At 38.0% G+C, this 24,322-nt stretch overlaps 2 protein-coding genes across 2 annotated transcripts in view; both read left to right on the forward strand.

Annotated features, from left to right (window-relative positions):
* The window catches only part of LOC140162905 (uncharacterized GMC-type oxidoreductase Mb1310-like), a 46,816-nt gene extending 42,367 nt beyond the window's left edge, over nucleotides 1–4,449 (forward strand). The window contains exon 15 of the mRNA XM_072186214.1: nucleotides 4,258–4,449. Coding sequence (XP_072042315.1) covers nucleotides 4,258–4,396 — 139 coding nt within the window. The 3' untranslated portion in view covers nucleotides 4,397–4,449. The remainder of the gene's footprint in view (nucleotides 1–4,257) is intronic.
* A 13,359-nt stretch (nucleotides 4,450–17,808) lies between these two features.
* LOC140162906 (methylthioribose kinase-like) overlaps nucleotides 17,809–24,322 on the forward strand; it is a 52,035-nt gene continuing 45,521 nt past the window's right edge. Inside the window, exon 1 of the mRNA XM_072186216.1 lies at nucleotides 17,809–17,858. The gene's annotated coding sequence lies outside the window, so the exon portion shown is untranslated. The remainder of the gene's footprint in view (nucleotides 17,859–24,322) is intronic.

Below are 24,322 nucleotides of genomic sequence, written 5' to 3' on the forward strand. Positions count from 1 at the left end.
AGCTTGTTTAATTTCTTCTGACAGTAGGGCGATGTCATCAGCGAAGTCTAGGTCTGTTACCACTTCTGGCCCAACTCTTCTGCTCTTTCTCCTTTCTAGCTGGAATCCTAGTGCGTCCTCCTTGCCATATATAGCCATTCTCAAGGCATAGTCAGTTACAAACAGATACGGGGCAAGGGTATCTCCTTGTAGAACACCGGCTACGATGTCAAACAGCTCAGTTTCTCCATCAGGGGAGATCACTTTGGCTCTGGTTTTCTTGTATGTCCTTCCAATAGCATCCACAGTTTGTTTTGGTATCCCATAGGCTCTGAGTATTTGTAGCATCTTGCCTCGGTGAATAGTGTCGAAGGCTTTTCGGAAGTCAATGAATGTTATAATGGCTGGTAGATTGTTGGCCTTCACTCCTTCTATTATCCTTCTAAGAGTCAGTATGTGGCTGACAGTAGTTCTTCCCACTCTGAAGCAATTCTGGTTGTTTCTCAGAAGTCCATCAACTTTGGGTCTAATCCTGTTGAGTATCAACCTATTAAAGGTTTTGGCCACTATTGAGGATAGGCTGATGCCACGGTAGTTACCTCCTTGACTTAGGTCTCCTGACTTTGGTATTGGGATTATGTTAAGAATTGACCACTGATCAGTCATTCTTTCTTTCAGCAATGCATCGTTGCAAAATCCTAGCACCAGGTCATCCAGGTCACATCTCTTTAAGACTTCTGGTGGGATGCCGTCTTCTCCACTACTCTTTCCTTCTGCTATTGCTGTCTTTGCCATTGTATATTCTTCCTGGCTAAGAGGACCAACCTCAATCGTGAGATCATCTGTGATGGGCTCTATTATATCATCTTCTCTATATCTGGGGAGCTTCCTAGTAGGTCTTTGAAATGATGATACCAGTTGTTAACCCTTTCCATCTGAGTGTCTCCTTTCAGCTGGCCCCTCATTGACGATTTTCTTCCTGTAATGTCATTAATCAGTCTCCAACTCTGACTGTGTTTACAGTTGTCATGAGCCATTGCAACTTCTCTCAGCTTGATGTTGAGATCATCCTCTATTGCCTGGTTATAGGCTCCTGCTAGTTCAGACTTTGCCTGATTATAACTGAGTCATGTTGTAATAGCAAACAAATTTAGTTTACTGACTTATCATTGTGAACAGCCAAGGGAATCCCCCTCTTGCCAAAGTTATGAAAGTTTGTTTAATTGCCTGATTTGGGGTTTTCCCTCCAAAATTCTCAATATCAAATTGTATGACCAAAAAACACAATAATAAAAAATTGGTATATATTTTGTGTGCCAAGTATTATGCTGTAGATATTTGCACCACCCCCATAATGTTTTTATTTCGTCATAAACAAATGCCCATCTTTACGCCCGAACGACTTAAGCTCATTGTAGATCCATCCTTTGTGCTCTTTTTAGTGATAATATTTTCCACTAGCACCTTTTTATTCATTTCTCTCTTTCAAAGTTGTTTCAAGATTTATTGACTTTTTATCGGTTTGTTCGTTTAAAATAGCCAATTCAGGAGAAAATTCTATGAAAATCGCATGTTCGTGGAATTTGTAGCCGAAAATCAACTTTTGTACATATGCACATTTTTTGTGGACTGTTTGTACTAATTTGGTATCACTGGGTAGAGGAGAACCATATATATTAGTACCAATAAGGGTAAATGGTATTTATAATTTAAAATTAGGAACAACAACTACTCCCTGTCCGTGTTACATAATGTGGCTTAGTAATTCATAATGTCATCATAATATTTGTAAATATTTTTGAAGGTACTTGACCATATTGACAGCCTCAGGCCCCCCCCCCCCTCCATTACCCCGTCAGAATGCATTTTGGTACCAGGTGAAGGCTCATACTTTTTTATAACCCTTAGGCCGGTAAATTGTTTTGTTTTATGATATGAACAAAATTGTGGTAGTTTGGTGATGAGGTAGAAAACACACTCGGTCATTTCAAATGTTTAGTTTTAGTTTTGGTTTTGGTCACGTGCTTTCCTATTATCCTGCCTAACCACTTGAGTCACAAGATATCGAACTCTTTGTTTCTACCTTTTGTTAAAAACTGAACATTTGTATCAGGCAGATTCGGTTTTCGTTTCAGTTTCTTATAAGTGATGTGAAGATGAAAATTACAGGGTTTGAAGTTACCTGATCTAAGTATACAAAAGAAATTTTAAATTTCGCAGTGCAATATTTACGAGCAGAGAAGTCGAACAAAGCAGTCTACACTTGAAAGCATTGATTTAGTTTGAAAGCATTGACTTGAGACTACGAACTAGCCATAGCTTATTTCACTGTGAAAATATATAGACCATCGAAATATTACCACAGACATAACAATAGACACTTGACAGATTATACACTTGAGTGATATAATAGACACTTCAGTGATATAAACGATTATACACAACTCTATTTATGTGCATGTCGCACGAAAGAAGATCAATACTGCCATACAAAACAAACTCATTATAAATACAGAATGTGCATGCGCTTAACCTACAATTTTCGATCTCATTTGAGCTCGATTATAGTATGTATTTTGAATGGTGTATCAACAAAAGTTGAGGCATATCACCTATCGTATGCAAGTCATTTCGGTGAAATTAAATAGGGAAGCATCGCCTGCGGGCGCTGCTTCAAAAACATCCCACCCCCTCAATATATGCACATGATTTCTACATGTAGGCCTCGTAGAACTCGGGTGTAATTATAAGGTTTCATGAAAGTGTGCCACCTACGACAGAGAGCGTCAACTGTCGCCCGCGTTTATAGATATGAAACTGTTAGCACAATAGGCTGTTATATACGTATGGTTATATGCCATTATACTTTTGGTTATATATACCCTCTTGTGTCCTCCCAGCACAATAGTGTTATGATTGCAGACCAGTTCATCTCCACTTGATTTTTGGTTTCTGAACAAAAGAGAAACCAAAACTAATGATTTGAAATGAGGGAATGTCTTACAATCGGATTACAATATGGTCAAGCAATATAATGTTCTTAAGGGGTGGGGTATGAACGTTTGAACAGTATTTATTGTGGGACATTAGAGCACATCAGACATATCGAATTGCATTCTGAATACAAAGAAGGTCCTTCTGATATCAAATAATTTTGATTTTTTGAAATTCGCAACGTAATACACATTTGATAGCAAATGATTAAAAATGGATATTTTTTATATTTAACTGTACTCGAAGTAAACTTTATAAATCTTAAAGTGTATGTAGCTGGGAGGAAAAGCCGACGATCAATTGAAAATTTCGAACTTTCGTATTGAAGATATGGATTTGTTTTTCTTTTTTGGGAAAAAATCCATAACTTCAATATGAAAGGTCAACATTTTCAATTGATCGTCGGCTTTTCCTCCCAGCTACATACACTTTAAGATTTACTTCGAGGACTGTTATATGTGACCCGGCAGCACAAACGAGCCGTAAATTCCCTAAATTGTATTCTAAGTTATGGTGTAAAATGTGTACGAAGGTCGTATTCATCGGTCACTTAAGCCGGCGCGACATCCGTCTTATTTTGATAGTCACAACACCAATCAATAATCCTATTATTGAAGTGGATAATAAGCTTCTACCTTAGATGGCTATAGAACTTTTAATAGCGCTGGTCTTTGTTTGCTTTTGCTAAATCCTTTTCAAGTGGTGGGTTACCAGACATTGTATTTTGTATAGGTATGCATAACCAACAATTAACAATGAGAGAACCTTCTTTAAACCTCGTTGACTTGGGGATGATTTGAAATGACCGTCAATTATGACTGTTTGATATTTATTGCCAGCAATGTGGAAAAAGAGACACACATAGAAACGAAAAAAGCTATAATTTTATTGAAGGAGCAAAGTTTAACTAACCATAACTCCGCTTCTGGATATCGTTTGAAGTCAAATGATATACCATTTTAAGTTTATGATGTTTATTTTTAAACACGAAATAAAACAAAATTGACCGGGGAGGAATTTACGGCTCATTCGCCGTGGACGGTCACATATATCAAAAATGTGAAAAATATCAAAGTGTAATAATTTCTCATAAAATTTGTATTATATCGTGAATTTCAAAAAATGAAAATTATTTGATATCAGAAAGACATTCTTCGTATTCAGAATGCAATTCGATATGTCTTATGTGCTCTCATGTCCCACAATAAATACTGTCAAAACGCTCATTCCAGATCCCTTAAATTATACGAAAGGTAAATCTAGTATTTTCGTATTTTCTTCCAGAGTCCGTGGTATCAAAGGCCTTCGTGTAATCGATGGGTCGATTATGCCACATTCTATATCTGGCAACACAAATGCACCTTGTATCATGATTGGCGAAAGAGGCGCAGATTTGATCAAGTCTTCAAGTCCAGATGAATAGATCGAAACACGCCATGAGGGAACACCAAGGCACCTGTCACAGGGGAAAAAGGAAATCGCTCATTCAGCACCAGTTTTGCTGTTTCTTGGCAGATTTTTTTGATACTTGTGCGATTTTAGCAATTTGATCAGTTGAAACAATTTTGTAAAATTTACCACAATGTTCTGTGATTTATCAATGTATATCCATTTTTCACAATTATACTTTGACTACCAGCATTATGGTTAATTTGGGATATTGCACGTTTTCCACCTGTGACATGGGGCCTCCTGGCATCATAATTATATTGGTGAAAGAGGGCAGATTTGATCAAGTCTTCACGTTTTCGTGAATAGAGCCATGCCAAGAGATGAAAAGGAGATTACAGATAGCAAAAAACGCACAAGAAAACAGTATATTGCATTGCAGATATGATGAGCGGTGACATTCAAAAATAAGTATGGGCATAGCTTTTTATATAATTATGTATGTATGTCTTTTATACGAACGTAGATCAGGCAACAATATAAGCGTGGTCAAGCTGATCAAACTATCATCAATTTGCAAGGTAACCCTGTGGAAAAATATCAACGTGATAAGTCATATGAGTACCTTGGTTATTCAATCAATATGACGGGTGATTGGACTCATCAAGTGTCAGAATTATTCCAAAAATTCAACAAATTCTTACAAAAACTCGACATTGCTCAGCTTGAAGCAATCAATACATTATGCATTCCAACAGTTGAAGGATTTTTCAGCATTCTGCCTATACCATTTAAAACTTTGACGGCAATGGAGGATTTAATAATCAAGTATGCCAGATCATGGTTAGGCCAACATACTAATTCTAACCGCAAATATATACGTCGTATGAATTTCAATGGCCTTTTGTTCGAACCTTCCCGATTTCTCGTGGAACAAGGTCGCATATTATACACGTGACTGAATGTCAAAAGAAGGGGAAGGACCGTAAATTGGTGTACAAGGCAGATTTTACAAACACAATTTCTCTTTTTTCAGGAGAAATACGAATAAAAAATTGCAACGAGTGTCAACTTGTAATGTAATAATTATTCTCTTCGAATGGAGTTAAACTTGTTTTTGCAATAGATATGCCCTTTAAATAGCATTGAAGGAGGACATATCCACATTTACATATTCAAATGTGTCCAGCTTAGTGGAATAAAATCGCATCGTCCCGAATGTGGTTTGGTATCAGAGTACGCAGGACTAATTGTTCCATCTATCGACTTTTTTAGTTTCAGTGTCTTTAAGAAATGGCTTTTGTTTTAAGTGTTGGGATGCAACTTTAAATAACAATAATTATCATTTATTTCTTGCTGTTTTAAGGATATTTCACACGACTGAAAAGTCACACGATTATGAATACTGAAAATGTAACCACAACTATAATAAAATATATAACTTTGAAAGCATATCGATTTTTTCGTAGCTACAGGAAAGTACACACCTCGTTCACTAATGTTAAACGGTATAATGTTAGAAAAATGTTAATCAGAATGCAAAAAAAATGTTCATAAAAGTAAATCTCTATATATTAACAAGACAAGAATTTAAATTGGATTTATTTAAAAGGGTAGTTTTTCATTTAAAATGTCATTCCATTTAATTGCATTGTTATTTTTAACTATAACTGCAGCTCTATGAAAGTACACAATGCATACACACACTGCAACGTTGTATAAAATGTACACAGGTGCCAACAGTTTCATAACATCATAATCTCCGTTAAATGTTAATCAGAAAAGGAATAATTGGATTCATTTAGAAGGGTAGGTTTTCCTTCAAAATGTCAATTCATCAAGTTAAATTGTCAATTTTTACCTAGCTGCAGCTCGATGAAAGTACATAAGACCTACAAATGCAGCATAGTTGCATAAAATTGCTACACATTTTTATAAAATATAGTACAGTATCGTAAACGTTTCAAAATGGGATAATATTTTCTGTAAATTCCGCCACGTTAATGACGCAAAGATATCGGTAGATGTTTGTATAATTCGAGAAAGTTGTATACAAGTTATATTTACAAATTATAAAACACGCTGCTTATGAACTAAATGTCTAAATGGTGCTTTTTGGTAATAAGGTTAATATATAAAATTAATAACAAATAATTATCAGATTATTGTGAAGGACGGTATATATTAGAACCACTAAACTAACTAACTTTCTCCTCTAATACGTGTGATATAACTACTCAAATAATCAATAGATAATGTAGACAAACAAACAATTGAATACATACTAACATAAATAAATAAATAAATAAATAAATAAATAAATATAACAAGTTTACTTTACAAGTGACTAACTTTGGAATTTAGAGTGTTCAAACCCATTACAGGTGAGGTATAGAAACAAATTCAAAGTATAGACCTCTGGCAAGGCAACCGTTACTTAAAGTTTCACGGAATACCCTCACTTACGATCATTGGGTATACCGATCATCAGACGGATAATTTGTCATGATTTCAAATTTACAGATATGTTTATACAAGTATATACATTCTGTGGTGTCGAAAACATGACAAACCCAGCCAACCAGAACAGTCTCTACTCCAAAAGTAGTCGAGAGTGCTCAACCACTAAATATAGTGGGGGGGGGGTATTATAACAAGTTTACTTTACTATAGCTCACCTGTAATGGGTTTGAGCACTCTAAATTCCAAAGTTAGTCACTTGTAAAGAGGTCTATACTTTGAATTTGTTTCTATAGCTCACCTGTAATGGGTTTGAGCACTCTAAATTCCAAAGTTAGTCACTTGTAAAGTAAACTTGTTATAATACGCCCCCACTATTTTTAGTGGTTGCTCTGAGATATTAATACAGCACAAAATAATACAGCTTTCCCGAACGCAGCCACAAACCCTGTATGCAGTAGTAAATTAATTTCCCGGTAAGCTTAAAACGCATTATACATGCTGTCCAAAAATGTTCTTCAGAAATGTTGAACATAGAAAATATTGGCAAAAATTCAACTTCTTGCAACAGCACCATATCCTGCCATAGTCCATAATAGTTACATGACCTAATCCGACACTAAATTCTTATATCGCAAAGACAATAAGGTCAATTTTTAAAATTAAAAAAGGTACATGAAAGCTGTTTTACTGTGCTAATGAATAATGTGTTCCTTTATGTTTGATCAGGGTAAAATACTCAAAAAATAGTGTTTTTCATGGTGAAGTTCTTTCATAGAACACAGTAAATACATATGTGTGGCGATAGACCTGTATTCATTTTAAAGCAAATTTGAACAATGATGGCGCTATTTATCTTATATCTTGTTTGCATCTTTACAAAGGGTGGACAGCTGTACAATTACATTAAAATAAAACTACTTTTTGGGGCGCCAGCTACGACGGGCCCCTTATTTGGCTTGACTTTGTAAAAAGTTTCTAATTTCACTCTTGCTAGATTTACTTCGCAATTGTTTTGCTTAAAGTATGCCCAGCTTAGAAATAAAACCACAACTTGCTTGGTTTTGATTTTGCAAGGGATGAAATCTTGTGCGTATAGGCTCGTTATCCTTTGTTTAAAATACAAAACTAACGGACTCATAAAAACACCAAATATTCCGATGGCGCTGTGCAGCTTTGGCTGTTGGTGCCAGCGAGGGGAGACAGGCGCTTGGTGTGTTTTCATGGTTTCGTTTTGCGGATTGGGAGATGTTAATAATTTTTGTGGTTGCTTAGTATAAATGTATTATTTATAAACATTGTCAGTGCAGTAATACATCTGTTTAAATGAATGAAATGAAAGGTACTCGAAAGCAAAATAATTATTCTTGTCTTCTATACTTATTATACCTCTGCTTAACGAAATTCAACAATATTCAATATCCAATGCAATATCCTCACTACAATAATACAAAACTCCCCCACCCCAAATGATCACAAATTGACAATGAACGGTCCTGTCATACATCTCCCCCCTCAAACACATATCTTTTGAATTTAGGCCTAATAATTTTCCCTCTTCCCTAGGAAAAAAAATCATTCTATTATCTATTCCAAATCTTGTGATACCTTATGCATATAGACGAATCCAACGAGCCAAGTCATGGTGAGGATTTGGTCGGCCATCTTTGGGTCCCCGCAACAGCGAGATACTATTGATTTATATGAAAGGCTCGAGGTCACCTGAATATTATTCGACGAACGATGATTTCAAAAATCCCCAATGAAAATTAACCTGCAGGCAATAAGATTTATGCAAATAATATGATAACACTATGTATAATTTCATTCATCTGGGAAATGTTCAAATTGTGTAAAATTGAATCTTGTCAACCAGAAAAAACTCACTTTGGTTAGATGGAATCACCGACGTTGCGGCCAAAACCTTTGGCCTTCAGCTGGGTGGATGATCTAGGGTCATCCGAGGTCAATCGATGAGGAAGTTGCTTGATGATCCGATCCCAACCATGTGACAGATTCACTCTAACGCCCCCACTCCTGTTGAGCGACGGTTGTTCGGCACGTACCCACACTGCTTCTTTGACACCTCGTTCGAACCAACGAGGTTCCCGATCCAAGATGACCACGTCGTCTATGTCAAAACTGTGACCGCTGCCCTCAAGATGTTTGTAGACCGCCAAATCGTTGCCACTTGAACTGGCGCGTCTGTGTTGGGACATGCGACTCTGCAGGGGTTGGCCGGTTTCTCCGATCTTGACACTCCTGATCCTCAGCGCACTTGACACCGTAAACTACACCGCTAATACCAATACCCTGCGGCAATCGCTCGTGCACCCACAGAACAAGCAGCCCAAGGGCCGCATTAAATTTTGCTCACCTAGGTCAACGGGCAATACTTGTTAACAGTCGGGCAACGCTGTGAATTGTAGAAATATATCTTTCTCCGGTTCATAGTTTTATATTCGAAGCCGCATATATTTTGACGACCAAAAAGTATTCGAAGCCGAATATTCGCCTTCGAATATTCACTATGAACCGGCCCTTAGGGCAAAACATGGCTCGCTCGTGGTAATAAACATTACATATTTGGCATACTAAATAACACTTTAATAAAGATTGGCTATATGAATAATAGAACAAATATTGTCACCAATAGGTAGTTAAAATAGTAATATGCAATATGGAGGAATATGTAATATGGAGGAAATTTGTAAAGTAGGATTATGCCTTTTAAAATAATTATACTTCAATATACTTCAATATACTTGGTATAGACGTCTTAGGCCTATATTTGTCTTTTATTCACTGATTGGTGAATGCTATATTGCGTTGCAAAGTAGCAAAACTTTCTTTATATATGGCCCATTCGTGCCTGGAAAGCTATATTGATTTTATCAAGGAAAAGGCTATCCCCTCTTACAACCTATCAACAGGTCTGATTTTCTATAATGAGGTGTCACCGAGAACAGATAATAATACCAAATCTAAACACCATGGAATTCACCACATCACGACCAAGTTCACATTGGGCGCCCATTCCTTTTTTAAAGGAAGTTTTATTTATCGGCTTTCTGGTACTGAACCCTCGAAATGATCGCGTCACACAACCGTGGTGTTCGATTGGTAGAGTATTCATTGTGCTATTGACCAGGCATATTGTCCAGCTTTTGCTGTTGGTATGCTTTACTTCTGAACTATGGATACTCAACAACTGCTACAAATTATATCAAAATGGAGCGATGTGCCGGAGACGAAGGTAAGTCTATTGCAAAAACAATTTTATCTCTATTCGAAGACAATAATTATTACATTACAAGTTGACACTCGTTGTAATTTTTTTATGCGTATTTCTCCTGAAAAAAGAGAAATTGTGTTGGTAAAGTTCGGGCTCGTACGTGTTCTTCCCCCGTTTGAAGCGAAATTAATTTTTCTGATGACGTAAGTAAATGAAGCGGACACTATATCATGCTCTCATTTACAATCACAATCCCTTTGACAAGTTTGATATTAGTAACAATGAGTTGTACTATTATTTACCATAACAATGCTGCATAACAATATGTAGACTATTGTTCTCATTTCGGAAACAAAGCCTCACACAGTATTGTTACTATGCGTTTGCTTTGCACTGAATATTTCATCCAACTGAAACTATAATAACTATAGCATTGCAATATCGCACAGGGAAATCAGATGCATAAGTTTGTGGACTTAACACGGTTCATGTGCTAGTCTCGGATTGATCAAGCTGAATTTCTATGCTCAAATTATTATTTTTTATTTTTTAGCCCAAATATTTCTCATGATATTGATATACATATGAATTGTAATATCACAACGTCGGTCGCAACACATAGTGGCGTACGTGAAGGACAAAATATGTTTCCGAGCAAAACGTTTTTGAAGGATATGCTACCAGTAACAGAGTCGATACTCCTCCACTGTTATCTCTCAGTGGCCCTATTTCATTTGAAATTGAAGTGTAGGGTTCAAACTATTAAACTGCATCTTTAATAGTTAAGAAGGAATAACTATTATAGAATAATAGCTAGCTCTAAACCTATACGCCACTATGTGAAACGGAACATTTGAAAAATCACTCTACGCCACTATGTGTTGCGACCGACGACAATTTACTAATACAGTCATGGACAAAAGTTTGGAATATTTATATTTTTTGCATAACCCTGTTTTTAAGTGCAGAATTCTTACCATCAGTGACCATGGGTCACTTCAAAATGGATCATGGGTGTCTGACAAGGTCTTATAGGTACCATTCCATATCACACAATACCTAATGTAGGACAATGGCTTCTTATGCCTGACCAATGAACCATCGGACATCCTTTTGCAGTTATTTTAGCGATATGATTCATAAGGTAAATTTGGCTTTTGCATTACGGTGTGAAGAAACTAGCTTTATTTTGTTGCATCTGTCTGTTGCATACGATATTTCTGATCATGGGGTACGAGTTGAGCGCAGATTTTAACGCCTGCGTCATCGACTTACGTAATCGCGACTACAAACAGAAGGATATAGGTGCTGCTTTAGGAATTACATAAGGTGCAGTCTCTAAAATTGTGAAGAGACGTCGGGAGACCGGAACTACTACACCTAGACCAAGGTCAGGTCGGCCCCGGAAGACAACCGCCAGGGAAGACCGATCTCTTCTGAGACTTTGTCACAATAGCCGCACTAAGTCTGCATCTCGGCTACGAACAGAATGGCTGAGGTCCATAAAACCGCCTGTTACCAGGAAACTTGTGAACAATAGACTGGTTAGTGCAGGTTTTCGCGCAAGACGACCACTAAGACAGCCGTTACTTCTGCAAAGACATCGGCATGCGCGCTTGCTTTGGTCACAGAGACATAGGGATTTGACAGTAGGCCAATGACGTAATGTGATCTTCAGTGAAGAGGCCCGGTTCCTACCCTACAGACAAGATGACCGATTCAAGGTCCGAAGACAGGTTGGTCAAGCCCTGCTTGAGGATTGTATCCTTCCTAGAGTCCAGGGAGATGGTGGTGGAATCACAGTATGGGGAGCATGTCACAGTAGGTCGAAATCACAACTCTACATGCTAGAAGGACACATGAACCAGGACCAATACCTGTATGTTCTTGATACAGTTATGCTCGTGATCCAAGATGACAACACCACGGCGCACAGAACCCTACACGTGAGGGAATTCCTTGAAAATGAGAATGAAGATCACCTGGACTGATCGGCTTTGAGCCCGGACATGAAACCTATAGAGAACTTATTGGCAGAAGTATCTCGCAGGATAGGTAACATGGACAACCAACCAATCACCCTGCAGGAACTTAGATACGCCCTCATTGCCTTCTGGCGAGATATTCCACAAGTGACCTTGGCAAACCTGGGCGAGGGAATGTCACGTCGCCTAAATGACCTTGAGCTGACAAGGGGTGGACACACCAAATATTGAGATGTATTTTCTCAAGCAAGAGACTTATCTGAACAAATCACAGTGAGAGTTTAAGTTTTTGTTTAAACAATTAAGTTTTTTAGTGTCTTTAAGCCAGAGTAGTTTTCAAGCTGCCCCCATAAAAAAGGCTGCGTCCTCGCTTTTTGACTCTCGTCCCAAGCGGCGTATCATGGGTGGGCAGCGTGGTGAAAATGTTTTAGTGTCATTATTTGTGGCCTGTTTTACAATTGGGCGCGCAAAAACTTTCCATTTTACACTTTTTAGCCCAAAATCAAGGTGATATGTTGTGTAAATACGAAACAAAGTGTTTTGTACTAATAAAAATATCTTGCAGCATAAAACACCAATAATATTATTAGGATATAAAAACTAAAGTTATTTGATCTCAGACCGGAAATGACCCCTTTATGACATTCGACCTCACATTTGTAAACAAGATACACTTGTGGAAATTTGAAATGAGAATTCTTTCAAAAACGATGAGAATTGGACAAAACATAAATGCTTTACACACAGATAAATTTTCACATAAAGTTATGTAAGTATAAAACCTCATAACAAAAAGTTACCATGGTTACCTCAGAACTATTATAATATTTACTAAATTATGTATATTTTTACTTTATCAAGTAATAACTATAATTACTTTATCAAGCCATAAAGTTGGCTCCTTGCTTTCCTCCACGATGTCTTTCGTATAGTTTGGTAATGTTTTATACATGTTCAGGGGCCAAAACAAATCTTTCACAACCTTTCATGATGTTTTCACCCTGGAACATGTATTAAAGATTATACATGCAACCCTAAGAAACTTTACGTAGCTGTAGTGTATACATGTTGAGGGCCAATTGAGCTTACGGTCTTCTTGCGCTCAAGTCTTCAATTTTTAGCAAAGATCCTAGGGCCGTTAGTCGGTAAATCTGAGCACCATATTCTTAATTCCAAAGACTTCGCTGATAAGATTTGTGACTTATCGCTGGAAGTGAACCCGACGAGACAATCACATCATTTGATGTTACGGCACTCTTCACCAGTATCCCCCCGGTTGATGCGGTGAAAGCGATACGCGAAGTGTTGAGACAAGATACGAGTTTGCACGAACGTACTGACTTGTCACCGGATCAGTTGTGTGATTTGCTTCAATTATGCCTGGATAACACCTATTTTAGCTGTGGCGGTCAATTTTACAAACAATCGCATGGTTGCAGTATGGGTTCACCAATTTCTTCGATCATTTCCAACCTTTATATGGAGAACTTTGAACGTGTAGCTTTGTCGACGTTTGACGGTATCGGTCCATCCAAGTGGTATCGTTATGTCGATGATACCTGGGTGTTAATTAAAGCCTGTGAACTAGATCGGTTTTTCAACCACATAATCCAAGTTGACCCCAATATCAAGTTCACCCAGGAAGGCTTATCAGACAATAAGCTCGCCTTTCTTGATTGTCTCGTTCACGTTGAGGAAGACCTTTCCCTGTCAGTATCTGTTTATCGAAAACAGACTCATACTGACCAGTATTTGCACTTCGACTCAAACCATCCGCTAATCCAGAAACTCGGTGTGGTAAAGACTCTTTTCCATAGAGCGGAGACCATAGTCACCAAGGAATCCGAAAAGAAATCGGAACAAGATCACCTGCGTAAAGCTCTCCACCATTGTGGCTTCAAGAACTGGGCAATTGATAAAGCCCTGAACTCAGGTGGAAAAGACGGAAAGAGCCCACCAAACATTCCAACAGTAATTCTGGTAGAACTGCAAGTGCTACAATCTCTTACCACGGTGATTTATCAGAGAAACTTAAGCGTATATTCAGAGAGTATAATATCACAACTCACTTTAAACCAGTCAATACCATACGCCAAGCCTTAGTCCACCCCAAGGACAAGCAACCCAAAGGCAGGCAGAGTGGACTTGTATATGGTATTCAGTGCGCGGAGAGTTTCAACTCTACTGACACTTATATTGGAGAAACATCTCAACCACTAAAGAAACGGTTACAGCAACATCAGCGCTCTAGTTCGGGCCCTGCAGAATCAGCGGTTTATACACACCTAAAAGCCAGCAAACACGAGGTGGACCTAGAGGACGTCAAAGTCCTCGACCGCGAAGCACGGTGGTACGAACGGGGAGTAAAAGAAGCCATCTGGGTGCGAGCAGAACAACCATCCCTCAACCGTGGTGGAGGACTCAGAAACAACCTCTCACACGCCTGGGACAGAACCATCAGAACTCTACCTCGCCAAATGACGTCACAGGGTGACGTCATCGGGTCTCAAGGTGTATAACATCACAACCCAGCTGAAGGTCAGTGGTACTGGCCGCAACGTTGGTTGCTCCAAGGTACGTTAATCTGGTTGAATAGATTAAATTTATTCTCTCATTGTATGATTCCCAGATGATTGAGAGTATTCACAAAAAAGTCTTCAATTCTTATTGCTTCTGTAAGAATTCTCATTGTAAATTGTTCTCATTTAAAACAATGTGACATCATTCGATGCATTATGTTTGTTTGCAGATATTATCGGGAGCATGTGATGTAGAAGAAATAGGCGATGGATATGTGAACTACGTTTGGCGAATTCGGAGTCGAGAAAACCCTGACATGGCTGTGGTAGTTAAACACGCACCACCATACCTCAAGGTACACTTAACACTGTAATAGTGAGGCCACATCGGTTTATCTGCTCTAGTTAATTAAGGTTTCCTGCATCATTTTCAGACAAAGGTGCCAGCCGGGTTAAAATGAACCATGTGCATACCTAACGTAACAATGATTTCTTTTAAACAAAAATGTTTGGATTTAAAATCGTAACGTAAAATGTTCCAGATGCATTGTGACGAAATAAAAAGGTTGTGGTTATAGACTAGGAGCCCAGACCATTTATTCAGCTCACAAGGGACAAAAGGTTTGATGGCCTGGTTTTGTTAGTATAGGCCCAAGATTCAATATTCCATATTGCTGCCGGGTCACAGCCTGTACGGGCAGCATGGGGTCACAAAATAGGGGGCCAAAAATGCATTTATTCAGCTCAAGAGAGACATGGACAAAACTTGTTGCATATCACTCCCAGGAGGATACTTTTCGTGCCTATAGCAATGACAGCAATTTTGGCCTGTACGGGGGCCCAGACAGTAGCCCCAAAGGGGCCCGCCCCTATGGTGTTATTCAGCTGAAGAGAGACAAGGATAAATCTTTTTGCATTGGAACTATTACACATTGGGGTGCAAAAAAATAGCAATGACAGCTGCAACTTTTTCCTGTACGGGGGCCCAGACAGTAGCCTCAAATGGCCCAATATCCCATAACCGATTTTTTCACATTTTCCAAAGGGCCTAATGTCCCTTAACTGATTTATCCAATTTTGTCATCTTCCAAGAGATAACTACACCAGGAGTGCTCATCTTAAGAAGGGTGAAATTAGACTCCGAAGATGACCGCGCTGGTGATCTACCAATGAACTACCCATTCAGCTGAATGGCAAAAATACCAATGACACCAACTTTTTCCTGTATGGGGGCCCAGACAGTAGCCTCAATGGGCCAGATATCCCATAACTGGTTATTCAGCCAAATAAACACATGGATGGATCTTTTGATTTGGAACTATTGCATATTGGGGTCTACAAAATAATACCAATGGCAACACATTTTTCCTGTATAGGGGGCCACGACAGTAGCCTCAAAAGGCCCGATGTCCCAAAACTGGTTATTCAGCTAGCATCAGATAGTTTTACTTCATCAATACTAATATCACCAGTAGTAAAGATAGCTACTTCATCAATACCAATATCAGCAGGAGATAGGTACTTCATCGATATCAATATCAGCAATAGGTAGCTTCTTCGTAGCAAATTTTAAAGCCTCATTCGGCACAATGCGACTTTATTCCCTCATGTTAAACCAATTTTGATTGGAAAAAGAGAGCATTTAAAAATTAACACTTTCTTCCTTCATGGCGTCCCCACTGCATTTTAACATGCTCACTACATTTGGCTGATTGACCAGTTATGGGACATCGGGCCCTTTGAGGCTACTGTCTGGGCCCTCGTATAGGAAAAAGTTGCTGTCATTGGTATTTTTGTAAACCCCAATATGCAATAGTTCCAATTCAAAGATATGTGTGTCTTTTGGGCTGAAAAACATTTTTACTGGTTTTTAAATACTAAAGTGAACAATAGCCCATGAGGAGTGACACATTTCAAGAACTTATAATTATAGGCACTCGATTATATAGGCACTATATAAAAGAAAACCACATGTGCCAATCAGTTGTTCACAGTAGCTTAGGGACAACAAGAGCAGTCAGATACGCAGTCAGATGTTTGTGTGATGTCCCGCGGGACATCACACAAACATCTGACTGCGTATACGAGATCCCATGCCTCAATTGCGACAAAACATACATTGGAGAAATCGCCAGACTGTTTGGAACTAGACCCAAAGAACATAAAACCGAAGCGGAAAAAGCGTCAAAGAAAGCATATACTAGATCTCAAAGACAAGCATCCATTACAGGGGTGGACAACAAGTCCGCTATAACAGATCATGTCGCAGAAGACAATCACGTAATTGGATGAGAAGAATCACAAATCAGAGACAGAGAACAGAACAGAAAGAGAAGACACATAAAGGAAGCCATCTGGATAAGAAAGAGGGGGGCCAAAACACTCAACAGAGACGAGGGGAATTACTTTCTACCGCACATCTACGACCAACTCCTAACAGCGCCACCAACGTCAGCTCCAACCGGAAGCAGCCGTCAAGGTGCAGAAATTGGTCAGTCAATTTGAGAAAGTCTTAGCACGAAACTGTCATTGAGGTACGTAACATCAACCCAAATTTTGGATTTGTATACAAGAAACTCTAATTATCTGCTTCAATTATTATCTTAAAGCGTGATGGACCACAGTACTCATTAACCGTTAGCAGAATCAACACGGAATTTTGCGCTCTCAACAAGTTTGATGAACTCCTACCTGGGTGTGTGCCTAAGCCATATGTTCTGGATGATGAACACAAGCTTGGTAAATATAGCATAAAAGTTCGTGTGTTTTGTAATCCAATTCAAAAATGCATAATATAGATGTCATACCGGGATGTCATAGCCTTGTAAACCGATTGTTTTCTTCTTTTTGCTTTAAAACGTTGATGCTGTATAAGTAATATATTTTATGTGCTTATATGTTTTTAAATACCGATTCCGTATAATATGTTGTTACTGACATGGTTTACTTTATTATCTTTAAAAGTGGATTTGTTTCAATGAGAAAGGTCCCATATAGAAAATGCTAATCTTAGAACAATGTATCAACAACAGAAATGTTCAGGAGGTATATATGCTATGGTATGTAACCCTTTCCAGTATACATGTATGCCAGTAATCAGTAACCAGTTTAATGTTTTTCTTTCAAGTAATAATGGAAGATCTGCATGGCTACAAACCTATGCGAAAAGCATTGGTGGAGGGTGAATTTGACATGGGAGCTGTGAAGAAAACGGCTGAAACTACGGCCATATTACATCGAAAACTCATCAAAATGTGTTTCTGCTGCCCATTTTGCGGAACTTGTCAACAGATTTCAGTATGTATTTGTTTTCATGTTTATTATTGCGATATTCTATTTCTTCTCTCTGTCCATGCTATATTGCATTGTCCCCGGAGAGGGTTTTCATTGGTTGAAGGTATGTATACGGGGATGTGCCACGGTTTTGGGTTACCTTTTCAGCAATTTTGGTATATCGATGGGTGGGTTTTCAGTGGTGACCAAGCGCATTTGGACAAAAGTGCCCCTAAAAGCGCCCGATTAGGGCAAATTTGGGTGATTTGGGTGTTTTTGGTTTTTTTAGAAAAATTTGTATACTGATGGGTGGCAAAAACAGCAAAAAGTAGGTATAGAGAAAGTCAGTATAGCCTGCGTGGCGCATCCCCATATTTTTTTCGAAGACCCCCGGGGGGGCATTGTCCTTTTCTATATATGACTTTCAGTGGGCCTCAATCACTGAGTGGTACAAACTTCAGGGCAAGATTAATCAAATACATCATAAGATTTATCTTAAGGGAGGAAGTACAGCAAAACACACATTTATAGCCATATTTCATTGTCATTCCCTGTAAAAGAGCAGACTTTCTTCTTGCATGTTGTTTATTTCACAAAAATCGCACTTACGGTTCCCAAGAAACTGCAGGTTGAAGTGAACAATCTTGCGCGATATTAATGTATTATTACAAGCCGACGACGAACGTCGGCTTGTTCTGTCTTCTTCCAATTCTTTCTTTCTTTACAAGCCGACGACGAACGTCGGCTTGTTCTGTCTTCTTCCAATTCTTTCTTTCTTTCTTTCTTTCTTTCTTTACACAGCCGTGACGTTAGTCACGGCTGTGTCTTTTTTCTTACAGGTTCTTTACCTAGCCGGGACACCGGCTAGGTCTTGAAATGCTACCGGATCTTTCTTTCTTCTTTCTTCTTTCTGGCAACAAATTTCAAAGTGCTTCTTCTGTTACATGTTACATCGTACAATGACGTCACTTGCACATATGCATCGGCTATATCCAGTGTCTATAGGGTGTTCACAAATTTGGGGCTCAAAGGTCATTAAGGGGTCATTTCCGGTATAAAATCAAATATTTTCAAAATGCTTCTTCTGACACAAATTACATAGTATGATGATGCCCCTAGCACATATGCATCGGCTATATCCAGTGTCTATAGGGTGTTCACATGTTTGGGGTCAAAGGTCATTTAGAGGTCATTTCCGGCTAAAATCTAAAAATCTTCCAAAATTCATATCTGCTACATGTAACATAGTACGCTGATGGCACTTGCACAGAAATGATCCTTATAAAATCCTAAACATACTAAAAATATTTGTGATCCCATAGGTCAAAGTTTAGGGGTCAAAGGTTAAATTTTAAAATTAGTCCAATCGAGCTCAAATTTAACAGGAATGATCCTTACGGCATTTTAAACATTTTAAAAATATTCATGACCCAAAGGTCAAAGTTTAGGGGTCCAAGGTCAAATTTAAAAATTGGTCCAATTGAGCTCAAATTCAACAGGAATGATTTTTACGACATTCTAAACATGTTAAAATATTAATGACCCCAAAGCTCAAGGTTTAAGGGTCAAAGGTCAAATTTTTAAATTGGTCCAATCAAGCTTAAATTCAACAGGAAAGATTCTTACGACATTCTTAACATGTTGAAAACATATGCATCGTCTATCCAGGGTCTATAGGGTGTTCACAGTTTTTGGGTTTAAGGTCATTCAGGGTTATTTCCGGTTAAAATCTAAAAATCTGCTACATGTAACATAGTACGCTGATGCCACTTGCACAGAAATGATCCTTATGATATCATAAACATATTAAAAATATTTCTGACCGCAAAGGTCAAAGTTTAGGTGTCAAAGATCAAATTTTAATTCAAATTTCACCGTACTATTTTGCGAAACGAATTAATCTGCAAGAAATTTTTGTACATAAACATGTAGATTCAAAATAATTTTGGAAAAGTCTTTTTGTACCAAATGCCACCTTAATCTTTCCCCTCGCTCTTTCTTAAATTCCAAATAATTGCTTTTATTGTATAAAGGTAGTTTTATCGGACACCAGTAAATTATGGCCCTATTGCCATTTGACTCCAAATCTGTGACAACAGCATAGACATGGTACACGCGGCAAACTTAAAAGAGAGAGAGAGAGTTATGTACAAGATTCACAGTGTCAAGACATGAGTAATCAAACCCACACGCAATCGCGTTACCCGTCTGGGGACACCGGTGCACTGAGTATGATCGGAGATGGAGCAAAACGCTTGCAGCTTCATATAGGCCCAGACTTTGATTTAAATTTGATGCAATAATTAAAAACAGGATGACAAGCCGCAATTTCTTTAAAAAATAAATATGAAGTGTTCGCTCATAGATTTAAAGATTTATGGTTCACAAAAGCTAGTGTGTATGGGAGGGGTGGGGGGGTTTGGTGGGGTGGAGCTGGGTCCCTGGTCAATGAATTGAAAGAAGTGAGAAAAAGTGTCTAATTATTGTATGTCTGGATTCTGGTTTATGTCGTAATGCTAACATTTTTGTTTATAGCACTTGTATCATCACGATGATGAAGATGATGATGATGATGATGATGATGATGATGATGATGATGATGATATCACCTCCCCCTCTCGTAACCATATAGGCTTGGCTAAATAAATAATCTCAAAAAAAAAGCGGAATGTCAAATTATTACAGAAAACATGCAACATCTTCAGTGGTGTAGCCATGATTTTTTGCGCGGGGGGGGGGCGGGGGTGATTTTGAAAAAGTGAAATTTTGGACTTTCTTGACCAGGAAAGTATAAACAGCGATATGAAGAAGCTCATTTTTGGTTATGAACTCCCGTCGTTGAAAGCCTACGATCACACAATTCAGTTTTATTTACCTGACCTTTTTATATTCACGCAGTTATAGCAGCGGCTATGATTCTTCTCAGTTTTATCTTTTGCTCAATTTAATAGATAAATATTTTACCAATTTCACGACATCTGATGTGCGGGAATGGGAGGTAGGGGTGCATGTGGGGCGGGTGTGTGTGTGTGTGTAGTGGACAATTGCAGTGTTAGTGTTATTTTACAGCCGACACCACGCATAGTACATTCGGCGAAACACAAAGGGGTTGTGTGCGTGCGTGCATACGTGCGTAGTACACAATACAATGTATATGTCGGTAAAGCGATGTGGGCGTGGTTTGGGTGAGTGAAAACAGGTTGGTGCACGCAGACCTGCTTTGATAGCCATGGGAAAATTCCCAGTGTGTCTGTGGCGTTGCTCTGAACAAGACACGTTTGTGATTGCTCGAATAAAAACCTCGTGTAACGTGAACGTGAAATAAGAAAATTACTTGCCGTTTGTTTTCTTATTTCTTAATTTCTTGCTTGTTTCCTTCCTTCATTCATTCATTTACCCGATCATTCATTCAATCATTCATTTACTCATCTCATTCATTCTTTTATTCTTCTCATCTCTTTTCTCTGCCTTCTTTCTTTCCGTTTGAGACCTAGAAGTTGCCTAGCTTCGGGTGCCTACCCCAGGCTGTGGGGCCACATACACTAGTGGAAGTTTTGGATGAGAAAACGGACATTTTGATGAGAATCGGCCAAAATGGTGAGAATTTAATTTTCTCATTCTTTCGGATGAGAAAATAATAATCGGGGATTAGCAATTCCCACCAGTTTTAATAAGACAATAATGATTGACACACACACCAGGAAGTTTCTCATCCAAAAGAATGAGAAAATTAAATTCTCACCATTTTGGCCGATTCTCATCAAAATGTCCGTTTTCTCATCCAAAACTTCCACTAGTGTAGGTGTTCGTGATCGCAGTCTTTATTTAACACGCCACGCCGGTAGATGTCGTTGTAAAGCAGTGTTTGAGTTGGTGGTGGTGGTGGGAAGGGGGGGTAATAAACAGTCGATAACCGACCATGAATGATCAATTAATTGTCAATATTCAATTAAATTCTAAAACCTAACAAGCTAATGATGATCACAGACTGTCATGTTCAATCGCAGTCGCTAAGGATGATTAGGTCGGGGGGGTAATATGTGTGTGGTTGAGGGTGATGGAGTAAAATCGATAATCGATAATCGATTATCGATTATCGATATCGATAATCAATCATTTGTCAATACAAAATGTTTAAAATGCATAGGCCTACGCAATCGACAAAACTAGATATCTGCAGTAATTTGAAAATATGATATCTCTAAAGTGCTAGAAAACCAACATTTTTGATCATTTCTATGCATATCATATCTCATGCAACCTGAATGAACCAAATTTGTTTCCACTTGGGATTTCAAGAGCTTAAAATTCAAATTTTTCGTAAAATACGGTTCAAATATTTTGTTCTGAATTGGAAAATCTCTCTTGGTATAAAATGGCAATAAGAGGGATTTTTATCGTCAATTTCAAACTTTGTTATCTTAATCATCATGGCCGTGGACACATGATACTCTATTTTGAAAGCCACCCGAGTTTCCATTTTGACAAACGAATCAAAACGAAAATATCTTTAACGTTGTCGTCAATACAAGAAAAATCACAAAAATGCCTTTTTCTCAAGAAAAAATTTAGCACCCGAAAATAAATTTTCTTAAAAATCGTTTTTTAAATTCTTTATATATGCTTAATAACTTAAAAAAAAAAAAAAAAAAAAAAAAAAACAAAAAAAAAACCTATACTAAAATATCGTAAAGTAACACGTGCTAGTATGATAGCCTTATTGTTGGGGGGTTTGTGACCATGGTCATCAGACAAATCAAATTAAGACAAAACTCGAGAAAAAAGATAGCCAGCAGTACATAGAGTATCATGATGCCTACACTAGTGGAAGTTTTGGATGAGAAAACGGACATTTTGATGAGAATCGGCCAAAATGGTGAGAATTTAATTTTCTCATTCTTTCGGATGAGAAAATAATAATCGGGATTAGCAATTCCCACCAGTTTTAATAAGACAATAATGATTGACACACACACCAGGAAGTTTCTCATCCAAAAGAATGAGAAAATTAAATTCTCACCATTTTGGCCGATTCTCATCAAAATGTCCGTTTTCTCATCCAAAACTTCCACTAGTGATAAACGTAGCCAGGACGATAACCAACTTGTGCAAGAACTTGATATACTTGAACTTGATATATACTTGAACTTGATATATACTTGAACTTGATATATACTTGATACATACTTATATACTTTTATATAAGAACTGATATACATTTGATTAAAAGAAAACTGTTATTAAATTATTCAGTGATAACTTTGTTATATTAGACCTATTCATATTGTGAGAATACCTCGTCCCGTGACCTCGTCAATCAAAAATATCACAAACGAATATATATGAACTTGAATAAAGAACACTATACTCAATATCATCATAACTTATAATCAGTGCTTAATATTATATTCACCCTACTGCCCGGTAGGCCTAGGCCTACTATATACGAATTTTGGTTATCTAGAAAATACCATTAACTTGATATATAGGCCTACTTATACTTTATACATACTATCAACAAACAAATATGCCACGCAGATCGAGAAAGTCCCGTGTAAAGTCGGAACAGCAGAAAAAGAAAAATCTTGGTACAAGTTTAGAAAAGCATGAAGCAGGATTAACAGATAAAGATACTAAGGTAATTGGAAACTTCCACCAAGGTGATATGCGGTTTTCCGAGTTATCAAGAGGGAGGCAGTGTAGTTGCAACACGTTAGCCATGCTATGCAAAATTGATAAGGTGTATAATTCATTAAATTCATCTCATATAGACGAAATGTTGATACACGGGGATACCTTATATAAGACTACCGCTACCAAACTAGAAGCATGTAGTGAGCTTGCTGCTGACGGAATTTTGTCGAATGATCAATTGCCAACTAATTTTGCTCTTGATAATAGCACTTACACAGTTCGGTACGAAACTGTAAGGTACGGAAGGCTTGATGACAACCCCAACATTGAACGTGACCCACTTACTGTTGAATTGGAAACATCTTTTAATATTACAAATAAGGTAATTTTCAATGTTGATTGTTACATGATGGCCATTTACAAGAATCCAGAGACTGACGGTTTTATATTTTTGATTCTCATTCGCGAGATCAGTCGGGTTTCCCTGCTCCAGACGGCACAGCCATTGCATTGTTTTTCAAAGACCTTCAACATTTGCATACATATTTGAGTTGTTTGGCTAACACATTGCACTTGACTGAAAAAATGTTTTACATTATACCCATTGCTACTAATGAAGATGCACATACAGAAAGTGACCCAGCGTGTTCCTTCTTTCTAACACGGACAAATAACTCATCAAATCATACACAAGTTCAAGAACAGGAAACAGGAAACACAAGCTGTCTAAATGAAATAAGTGAGCCATGTCCCAGACTCTCGAGATGGCAAACTTGGTACCAAGGGCTTTCGAAGAAAAGAAAAGTGACCTTCTTGCCAGAAAACGAAAACGTTCAAGAGAGGATTATGCTTTG

The sequence above is a fragment of the Amphiura filiformis genome, chromosome 10 (genome assembly GCF_039555335.1).
Source record: "Amphiura filiformis chromosome 10, Afil_fr2py, whole genome shotgun sequence".
Classification (NCBI taxonomy): Eukaryota; Metazoa; Echinodermata; class Ophiuroidea; order Amphilepidida; family Amphiuridae; genus Amphiura; species Amphiura filiformis.